We start from the raw sequence: 11,464 nt of genomic DNA, 5'->3' as shown, positions 1-11,464 counted from the left end.
GTGCAGACACATGCACATTTGTGGCCTGCTGGAGGTCATTTTGCAGGGCTCTGGCAGTACTCCTCCTGTTCTTCCTTGCACAAAGTCTGAGGTAGCAGTCCTGCTGCTGGTTGTTGCTCTCCTACGGCCCCCTCCACGTCTCCTGTTGTACTGGCTGGCCTGTCTCCTGGTAGCACCTCCAGCCTCTGGACACTACGCTGACAGACACAGCAAACCAACTTGCTACAGCTCACATTGATGTGCCATCCTGGATGAGCTGCACTACCTGAGCCACTTGTGTGGGTTGTAGAGTCCGTCTCATGCTACCACGAGTGTGAAAGTACAACCAACATTCAAAAGTGACCAAAACATCAGCCAGAAAGCATTGGTACTGAGATGTGGTCTGTGGTCCCCACCTGCAGAACAACTCCTTTATTCCATTTGCACAACAGCATGCGAAATTGATTGTCAAACAATGTTGCTTCCTAAGTGGACAGTTTGATTTCACAGAAGTTTGATTTACTTTGAGTTATATTCTGTTGTTTAAGTGTTCCCTTTATTTTTTTGAGCAGTGTATAAGATAGTGGCGGCTTCCAAGTGGCTGCTGCCTGAAGAAAGGTCATGACACTTCTTTTAGCTGTTTCACGGTTTCCAAGCCCATAGCAAAGAAAAGTGAAAAAAAGGCCACATATGAAATCCTTTTAGGCCTGGTGGATGTGCACACAATGTAGTTTTCAACTGGATTCTGCCTAGAAGTCACCTGAGAAAGTACATGTACAGCAATGTCAAAACAACTTGCTGTGCACATTTTGTCTTTTCTCACTTATTTTAACTGTTTCTGGCTTTGAAAGCCATGAGTAACCTCACCCTTTGTCATATATGAAACGTGAAAAAAAGCAGCAGCAAAGCCACTGCAAGAATGGTGCAGAAGGGCATGAAAGAGGATACTTCAGGAGAAATTCTGCTGGCATTTTCTGTCTTCTGTTTAAAAATGCTGCGAGTACGCCGGCGTCTAAGACACCAAGTGCACATACCCTAAAGTTTCCCATACATGAGAGTAAAGTCCCACATGATGGTTATGTTCTGTGTATGAGGGGCCTCCTCCAATAGATGATGAGGGAAGGAAGGATGAGACAGGTTGAAATTCAACACCTGAGCGTTTTGCTCTCTGGAAAGATAAACCATCGCCTACAGTTTCTGGAAGCAACTACCATCTCCCGATTAAAACACGTGCACACTTGGCCAAACATGGTGGGGGGATTGATTATTTGGCCTACAGCTATTATATGGGTGCTTTATAAAGCTCAGAGGTTATGGGGGCAGCAAGCAAGGTGTAATCTGAGGTTTGATGTATCTATTTTATTTTTATTTAGGCTTTGCTTATACAGTGCCATCATATTCTGCAGCACTTAACAGACATCATCACTGTCCCTGATGAGGCTCACAATCTAAATTCTCTATCAGTATGTCTTTGGAGTGTTGGAGAGAACCAGAGATCCCGGAGGAAACCCACGCAAACACGAGGAGAACATACAAACTCTGTGCAGATGTTGTCCTTGGTGGGACTTGAACCCAGGACCTCAGTGCTGCAGAGCAACAGTGCTAACACCTGAGCCACCGTGTGACGTAGTTATTATTTTCACTCAACTCACTCTCATGATTGCAAGTCCATGTGCACAGGTCGAGTAATTCTTGAAGTTTACCTCAGTATTTGTAAGGCAAAACCAGGAAGAGGTGAAACATATGGAAGAGGTGACTTGTTTCTATTATACTTTTCCTCTGATTGCTCCACTCCTGGTTTCGGCTTACAAATACTGATGTAAAATACTGACCAAATGCTGAAAGTGTAAATGTTATCCTGGGGAGAAGTCTTAGAACTTTGCTTTGTAAAGGTTACCAAATATTCAATTATAGCCTTCTGCGGGGACACAGGAATCGGCTACAATCTGTGGGAAAGCTCTGTTTTCTTGCAATGCCCCAACAGGAGAAATGAGGAGCTTCACAGCCACTACTGACATCATATGGCTGCCCATGTAACATAAGGGTGTGTGGGGTTCTCCATCAAGAGAGGCATTGTCCTCTTTGATACTAGATGAGGATCCTGGACCAGTGATCTCTATAAATGAACTTAAAATTCCCTAAAATAGTATTTAAAATTGACACAAAGAAGAAAAATGCGGCAGCACTCACCGAAGGTTGCGTGGTCCAAATCCTTTATTGAAAACACTTACAATGCAAGTAGCATGCTGACGGCACGGGGGAGCAGGAAAGACGAGGAGGTGAGCAGGGAAAGACGACGGCCGTTTCACGCCGACTGTAGCGCTTCAAACGGCCGTCGTCTTTCCCTGCTCACCTCCTCGTCTTTCCTGCTCCCCCGTGCCGTCAGCATGCTACTTGCATTGTAAGTGTTTTCAATAAAGGATTTGGACCACGCAACCTTCGGTGAGTGCTGCCGCATTTTTCTTCTTTATGTCACGGACTTATCACTTGTCTTCATGCGAGCACCGCCGCTGTGAGGATCAGGCTCTCCTATCCCACCACGGGTTCATTGCAGCTGGTATACATTGCGGCTGTGCAGCTTTGCTGTTTTCTTGGATGGACAGTATTTAAAATTGAGTTTTCTAATGTAGGCAGCTCCTAAACATGGCAATAGATATAATACTGAATATAGTGGAAAGCAGATGATAGTAAAGTGCTTATAAATGCATATATAAAACTCCGGCAATGGTGAAATACTCTTACCCATTTGATAATCTACTAAAGATTTAGGATCGATAAGTTGTGTTACACAATGAATTATTGATTACAATGCATCAGATCGGAAATTACATGTCACAGTTGTAAAGAATGTTATTAAAAGGGCTAATTATTGGTTGTACCCAACTACAATTATAGGTGGTCACTTAAGGGATTGAAGCACAGCTCTGGATATATTTTGGTTTATTTCCTATTTTCATACTTTTGAAATCTAGAGTATAAACCGCATAAATCGGATCAGGTCCTTCAATAGGCTCGGATTCAATTTTAAGAAGACTATATTTCTGTAATTTATTAAAGCAGCATAAGAATAGATGACACGGTCACTAATATATAAAGCTTGTACTTTGTCAAGCCGGGAACAGAATCTTCTTGAGTTTTATCTCATTGTGAACAAATACATGGAAATAAGTCATCTCCTTAGAGGTATTACGTGATATAGAAGAAACATGTCAAATGTAAATTGTAATGTCTATGATACTGGCCTAGAAAATCATCTGAATGAATAGGTCGATATAGAATTTTACGTAACAAATCCCATGTATGCAGTGTTCATTGATAGACCACAAATTTATGCAATTTCCTGAAAAATGAACGTTAATGGTTCTAACAAGACTCGATAGAAATTAGTAAATGAACGGTTTTGATCGGTGACGACAAACTGAATTTTCAGCAATGATTTTGGAGCCTTGTAGGATGGTAAGACGTATTAGATACAATATTGCATTAACAAGATCTTATACTCTTTCCTCCCCTAATCTCTCGTTCTGATGAATCACAGCATATGGAAAGATCAAACCCGTTTTGTTTAATTTAGATTTTAATTTAGATTTCCTTAGATTATTGTGGGTTCAGAGCCTTCAGAAAAGTTAAACTTGGGCTCATTCAGACATCTATTTTTTCACATACGAATTCTATCCGTGTTTTTCACTGTTAGAATTCGTACCAAGTATAGTCTACGGGGATGTTGGCTCAGTGGTTAGCACTGCAGCCTTGCAGCACTGGAGTCCTGGGTTCAAACCCCCCCAAGGACAACATCGGCAAGGAGTTTGTATGTTCTCTCCGTGTTTGCGTGGGTTTCCTCTGGGTTCTCTGGTTTCCTCCCACACTCCAAAGACATACTGATAGGGAATTTAGATTGTGCGCCCCATCGGGGACAGTGATGATAATGTGTTCAAAACTGTAAAGCGCTGCAGAATATGTTAGCGCTATATAAAAATAAAGATTATTATATGTGAAAATAATTGACTTCTGAATGGACTATTTACATGGATGGTGCATTCAACAGACATAATAGTAGACATGGTGCAGCATCATACAAAACTTCATAAAGTATTGATCATTATGCAAAACACCTAGAAAAATACAATAATTGCATGGAAACTGTGCTTAAAGGGAAACTGTCGGGCAATTCATGCTGCCCAAACCACAGGAGGCATGATATAGAGCCTAGTTGCTTAATTGCATGACGTCAGCAGTGACACCATTTCAAGAGAGTAGAGCGCAAGAGAGGGATCTGCTCGGTCAAAGTGATATCACAGGACATGGGAGCAGTTTTGTGATGGCTCTGATCCGGGAGAGCTCAAAGCAGGGTAGAACAGGCAAGTAGCTAGTAATTACCTACTGATAAGGGCTTAACCCCATGGAGAAAAAAGAAGGAAAGTCCTGGATAGCCCCTTTAACATATACTGCAACCAGCTATGTACTGTGATTTATAGAGGCTGTAGAAGCCAAACTGTTGAACATTTTTAAAAGACCCTATGGCCAAAATGTTGAGATAGAATTGATGAGATCCATTTAGGTCTTCTTGTGAGATCTGATGACAGATCCACCTACAAAACAGCTGTTTCTAGGTAAGTTTTCAAACAACATGCCTTCTCCAAAGTTGTAAAATGATGCTAAAATGATAAGGGTCATGTATAGTTTAAGGTTTTTCTCATTGCATTTACCATATTAAACCTTATATTGAAAAATTCAGTCGGAAACAAATTCTCCTAAAGTTAACGTTGACCTGACATTACTGTCACTTTTACTATACTTTTAATATCCGATGTAAAGTCTTACTCTGAACAATTTCTCGTTATACCATGACATTTCTCTCATCAAACAGAACAAAGCTCGCCGCTCTCAGCTAACATTTCGTTCTGTAGCCACGGCTTTGGAGAGATTACCTATAGCAAAATATTTAGCCTATAATCCAAGCAACCCTTTAACTTTTTAAAATTTTCTTGGCTAAAATTAAACATTTCACGATGAATCATACCATTTTATAAGCTGCGTGTTTCCATGAGTGCTGAAGTCATAAAAAAGAAAAATATCCAAGCCTAGATTAGGAAAGCTTAGTAGTACTCAGTATCCAGTCAGTGAATCTGGAAATTCGAGTGTAGACTCCATATTTGTCTTTCTCTGCACATTTATCACCCCAGCTGGTAATTCCGGTCAGAAACCAAATACCTCTAAACTCAGACGAATGTGGACCGCCACTGTCCCCCTGACATGAATCTTTTTCTTCATCAGAAAAGCCGGCACAGAACATATTTGTGGACACGAAGAATCGGCTTGACTTCTTGCAGGTAGCTCGGTCAATAAAGGGCACAGCGAGTTTCTGAAGTTTTATGGCTTGTCTTCCTAAAAATCTTACATTCCCCCAGCCGGTTACCCAACTGTATGACACTGTTCTCGCGAGTTGGTCTGTGAAATCTCTGTTTCCGATGCAGATAGGTCTGGCGTAGTCATTCAGTTTGATGGGGTCGGCCAACTCTACGAGTGCTATGTCATTATTGTACTTATTCTTGGTTGCATTGTAGATTGAATGTGTGATAACTCGTGCTATTTTCACATATTGCTCAGTCCCCTCGTGAACTTCTGTGTTATATTCTCCTGTTCAAAGTAGAAAATGATGATTAAGGTTATTGATTACCAGTTATGTCTTTAATATACCAAAAGAAGCTTTGGAAAAAATAAGTAAAATTTGATACAACCAGGAGTAGATCAAATACAATAAGTTATTTGCAGTTTAACAATTTTCAATGGCACATCTATATCTTGTAATGGGATCATATAAAAATATAGCCATATATATAGCTGTCACTCAGGTCTCGATTACCCAATACACTGTTATTGTCTTTGCAGTTTAACTTAAAGTGTAACCATTGTTTTGATGTTAATTCACTCTCATTTAATAAGTAAAATCTGTATTCAGTGAAGATGCATTTTCCCATTCTTAGATAGGAGATGTCAGTTGGTGCTCATAAAGTTCGATGGAGAAGGTAAAGAGGAGGAGCTGGAGGCAAAGACAGACATTATGCTGCAAATTATTTTAAAACAACAGTCATAGTTTTCAATATTGCTTTAAGGACATCAACTGCTATCTGCTATCTCAACAATGGGAAAATTATTGGAGACGTCAATTCAAAGAAATTGATTAACTCGCATTATTTTATTCAACGTGTTTCAAGGCGACCAGCACTTCTTCAGGAAACAACCACATACAAACATTAGCGTACAGGATGTTTTTTGAAGGCTTCACTTTTGAACAAAGGCACCAAGTCAAAATGATTGTCTGAGTTGGGACATAGTTCACTAAATTTGAATTATACATGGAAATTCCTATAATTTCTATGTATTATGGAACTGTTTTCATTTCTATTCTATTTTCAAAAATCGACAGCGTGGGAGGTATCCACAAATTCTCCAGATGCTGATGCTCATCGGTTTTCACAGCCCATGGATCCACAGCAGCTGAACATCAATTTAAAATGCATAATATTACGGATCAGGTTACCACAATCTGATAAAAATACTTATAATGTTTTTTATATAAGATCCTATTTGTGCTACTTTCTCCCTAGTGTTCTATCTTGGATAAACATAGCCGTGCAGAGATAACAAATAAATCTGAACTCTAAAGCCTGAATAGTCCTCTGGCACATACAAATGTTTGCAGAACTCCCAGACTTCACCAAATTCTCCCTAAAACTTCCCAGAAAGCAAACCTTCCAGGAAAAGTCTCCTGATGCTGATTGTGGAGGTGTGTTCTTTTTCTGCTGTGCTGCTGCCTGCTTATCATTGGTCAGCATCATATAGGGAGAAGAAGGACCCACCCCCAGTGAAAAGTGTGTTTTTCCCTACTTTGACAGCGAATAAGTTAACTTTTAAAGTCCAATACTTTGTTTGCCAATATCTCAGCAACAGAGGGGCAAAATTAAAAAAACACAAAGCAAAAAACAAAAATATTCTCTATATAATAAAATGAAATGACAAATTTGTTAAAAGGTCATCTTTAAAAGGATTGATCATAGTAAGCAAAACATGACTGCTGTGCTTCAAAAGCAGCCCTACATCTGTCAATAAGATTTATCTAGTATTATATCTTATCTCAATGAAAGTGATCATGGCTGAGATGCAATACTATACACAACCTTTGGAGAGGTGTGGGGCTGCTTTTGGATGCAAATACATTTGTTTATTTTTCTATACAACCTCTTTAATTGTATAAATTGGAGTTTACCTGCAACTACACTGTATTCTCCTCGTTGGAGGAAGCAATGGGCTGCTGTTACTATCCATTTTTCATTCACAATGGATCCACCACAGAATCCTTCACCGGCCTTGTTGATAATGTGAACCTATGAAAAAAAATCAAACATGAACCAATAATCGGCTCACTGATTCAGACTCACAGCTTGCATGTACATCTGCCTGGATACACAGATATTTCAATACCGAACCCAGAAAGAGTCCAGCAATCCAGAATTGATCCCATAAGACTTAACATTTATTTCATCTTGGTTAAAACAAGGTATAAAAAAACAGGAGTCCATACACCAGCCTACATAATTTGGAAAAATATGCCATATTCATTGTCAACAGTGGCTGGATGAAAGATGCAAGAGTCTGTCTGGATCCCAGAAGCACACTGAGCTTTTGTGCACACACTGATCACAATCAAATAGGTCATGGGTGAGGATGTTACCTTTAGTAGCCATTCAAACCCATTTGTGTCAACTTCTGTGCATGTTATCAGGCCAAAATCACCAGGGTGTGTGAACTTTTCATCAGGGTCATTTGGATGTTTTGGGTTGTCACTATGATTTAAAAAGAGAAAACATAGTAGTTTGACAATAAATGGCTTCACCCAACCACTAACCATGAGTGCAGAAAAAGTTTTGGTGTTCTCATTCATATTCTCTGAAAAAAGGCCAAGAAAGCAAAAATTCTGCCGGGGTATGTAAACTTTTGAGCAGAACTGTATATGCGCCTCTAAATTATCATGGAGTGTTGATTGCCTGTGCGCACAGTCACACATTATGTCTTCACCATTCTCCTGATACTTGTACTATTTTGCATTGTATCTATTTTATGTGATTTTTTGTCAACTCTTTTAATAATTTAAAATAAAATTTATACTTTTTACATGAAATTCGTCTTATACCTTTTCGAGGTTTACAGGTTCTATTTTTGTTCTCTGACATTGTCCCTATTCCATTGGGAGCTTCCCCGCAGACTATGGTCCTCACTTTTATCTATGGTTCTGGCATATATTATATGATTCCCGATTGATTTTCTATTGCAATGTCAGATTTACAATACTCGAGTGCATGCAAAAACAGTGGAGAAAGAAATTACAGTATTTTTTTTTCTATTTCAGTTAAGCTTTTCGCAGAGTGATAATTCCTGTGGATTTTAGTTTTGAGTTGATTCCCTAAGAGACTAGATAGTGATTAAACCAAGGGAGTCTTCATTAATACAGTAAACTTACCCACAGGGTTTTATTGCTAAATTAAAGGGACACTGTCACCTGAATTTGGAGGGAACAATCTTCAGCCATGGAGGCGGGGTTTTTGGGTGTTTGATTCACCCTTTCCTTACCCGCTGGCTGCATGCTGGCTGCAATATTGGATTGAAGTTCATTCTCTGTCCTCCGTAGTACATGCCTGCACAAGGTGCAATCTTGCCTTAAAACTGTTAAAAAACTGCTTATATCTCTAAGGGAACCTGTGAAAGGGAACAACCTTTGCAAAAATATGATTGCTGCAAACTGTCAAGTAAGGGATGTGAGGGGTTACAAGAAAATTTTAGACTAACCAAGCCTTACCCTTCACCACAGCTAAATCATGTTATAGTGGAGTCTAACAACCAAACATACTCAAGACTTATTGATTGAACACACACGCCACAAACACACTACACAAACCAGAATCACACCACAAACACACTAAACACCACACAATACAAACACACACACACCATGCACAATACACACAACACCACAAACACAAACCGCTATACATACCACACACACCGTAAACTTACACACACACACCACATAATACACACATACTAAAAGCACAACACATACCACACTCTGTACACATCACACAAAAAACACACACACAATACAGAAAACACACAAAAAACACACAATACAGAAAACACAAATATACACATGAACACCAGAGACAATACATACCACACACACCGTAAACTTACATACACCACATAATATACACATACTAAAAACACATACCACACTCTGTACACAACACACAAAAACACACACACAATACAGAAAACACAAATATACACATGCACACCAGAGACAATACATTCCACACACAACACACCAGGGGTGGACATACCTGACATGCACAGTGTGGGAAAGACTAAGTGCAACACAAAGGGATGAGGGGAAGGAAGCCCAAACTCTAGGGAACGGGGTAGTGGAGACCCCTAGGCTGATCTAATAGCACCATGCTTACACTACCATCTCTATATTGTTTCCACACCAATCGCCAAGCAGGAAACCTAAGCCCTGTATATCCCCAGAGCTAGGCCCTGGATAGGGAAGGGGGATGAGCACTGGTCTGTCCCCACTGTACACTAAACACAAAAGGAGGCAGATAAGAAGGAGAAATTTAACTTGAGCAGACTCCAAAAAGATAACATCAAGCGTCTTTCAAGAGCACCAGAGAGGAAGTAAGCTGATTGCTATAGCTCCAAGCCTTCACAAGGGAAAATGTGAGTATCACCGGCAACTCCCTGAAGCAGACTAAGAGTTTATAAACACCCAAGTCCAAGTGTGACAATTAGAACCGTAGGGAGGTTACCGCTGGGTCCAAAAGTCAGAAGGATTAAACTGTCTGTTACATGTGACACACCCGTGACAATACCGTTGGTAAATGGTAAAGGGGATGACTTTCACCTTTATTTTACCTACTATTTTACACTTTTACCTTTAACCCATGTGGAGATGTTTATTATCATGTGCTATTGGACTGGAAAGTTCCTATACACTGTTCTTGCACAGAGGATTTCCTCTGTCTGTGTATACTCCTGCAACACACGCCACACACGTAACACACAAACATACACACTTACACTACACGTGTATATATCTACATATATAGACTATGGATGTTCCTCTTCTCATTTTCAGACTTGTCTTTCTGACACCTTATAATACTGAACCTACATATAAACAGAAGTTTTTTGCCACACATATTAGGAAAATAATTCAACTTTTTTTAAGAAAAATTCAGTTTTTGAAGGCAAATAAAAATGGGTAAAATAAGTGCAGAAACAACACCTGCAGGATATGATACCACTCCTAAATATATTGATTTCTACAGTTCATATATATTTGGACAGAGACAACATTTTTCTAATTTTGGTTATAGACATTACCACAATGAATTAAAAAAAAAAACATTTCAGATGCAGTTGAAGTTCAGACTTTCAGTTTTCATTTGAGGGTATCTACATTAAAATTGGATGAAGGGTTTAGGAGTTTCAGCTCCTTAACATGTGCCACCATGTTTTTAAAGGGACCAAAAGTAATTGAACAGATTAAATAATTTTAAATAAAATGTTCATTTCTAGTACTTGGTTGAAAACCAGTAGCGTAGCTACTGGGGGAAAGAGGGTGTGGGCGTCCCGGGCCCAGTGCTCTCAGGGGGCCCACCCGGAGCTACGCAACTGTAATTGTATTGGCACGCTGTGCGCGCCAATACAGTTACTTTCTGCAGAAGAGCAGGGAGAATCGATCTCCCTGCTCTGCTGCCGGCCGCTATGGGACCCCTGAGCAGGCGGAGGGCCCGGTGCCATCAGTGGGCTCCCCAGCATCATCGGAAGATCAGCTGTACCGCCATTTAGCCGATACAGCGGACCGCAATGTTGGGAGAAGGAGCGCTGTGCTCCTTCTCCCATCATCCCCCTGTTAGTGCCGACGTCTGACGTCGCCAACACTGACAGCAGGCGCGATGACATCACTGCCCGGCGCCCGCTGTCAGAAGAAAAGAGGTGAGTATTTATTTTTTAATGGGTGCTGCTGCCTTATTACAGGGTCTGACTATGGGGGTGCTGCCTTATTACATGGTCTGACTATAGGGGTTCTGCCTCATTACAGGGTCTGACTATGGGGGCTGCCTCATTACAGGGTCTGACTATGGGGCTGCCTTATTACAGGATCTGACTATGGGGGTGCTGCTTTATTATAGGGTCTGACTATGGGGGCTGCCTTATTACAGGGTCTGACTATGGGGGCTGCCTTATTACAGGGTCTGACTATGAGGGCTGCCTTATTACAGGGTCTGACTAAGGGGGCTGCCTCATTACAGGGTCTGACTATGGGGGCTGCCTCATTACAGGGTCTGACTATAGGGGTGCTGCCTTATTACAGGGCATGACTATGGGGGCTGCCATATTACAGGGTATGACTATGGGGTGC

The 11,464-nt window shown here is 40.6% G+C and overlaps 1 protein-coding gene across 2 annotated transcripts in view; it reads right to left on the bottom strand.

The window, feature by feature from the left end:
* Positions 1–4,729: 4,729 nt before the first annotated feature.
* The window catches only part of F9 (coagulation factor IX), a 123,527-nt gene continuing 116,792 nt past the window's right edge, over positions 4,730–11,464 (bottom strand). The window contains exons 6-7 of one of the 2 annotated variants that reach the window (XM_069747025.1): positions 7,247–7,364; positions 4,730–5,616 (exon numbers count right to left, since the gene is read on the bottom strand). In XM_069747025.1, the coding sequence (XP_069603126.1) occupies positions 5,066–5,616; positions 7,247–7,364 (669 nt within the window). In that variant the 3' untranslated portion in view covers positions 4,730–5,065. The remainder of the gene's footprint in view (positions 5,617–7,246; positions 7,365–11,464) is intronic. The other variant, XM_069747024.1, reaches the window with a different exon arrangement.

This window comes from Ranitomeya imitator, chromosome 2 (assembly GCF_032444005.1).
Source record: "Ranitomeya imitator isolate aRanImi1 chromosome 2, aRanImi1.pri, whole genome shotgun sequence".
Taxonomy (NCBI): Eukaryota; Metazoa; Chordata; class Amphibia; order Anura; family Dendrobatidae; genus Ranitomeya; species Ranitomeya imitator.
The sequence above is the reverse complement of the archived record's forward strand: the minus strand, read 5'-3'. Positions and strand labels throughout refer to the sequence as shown.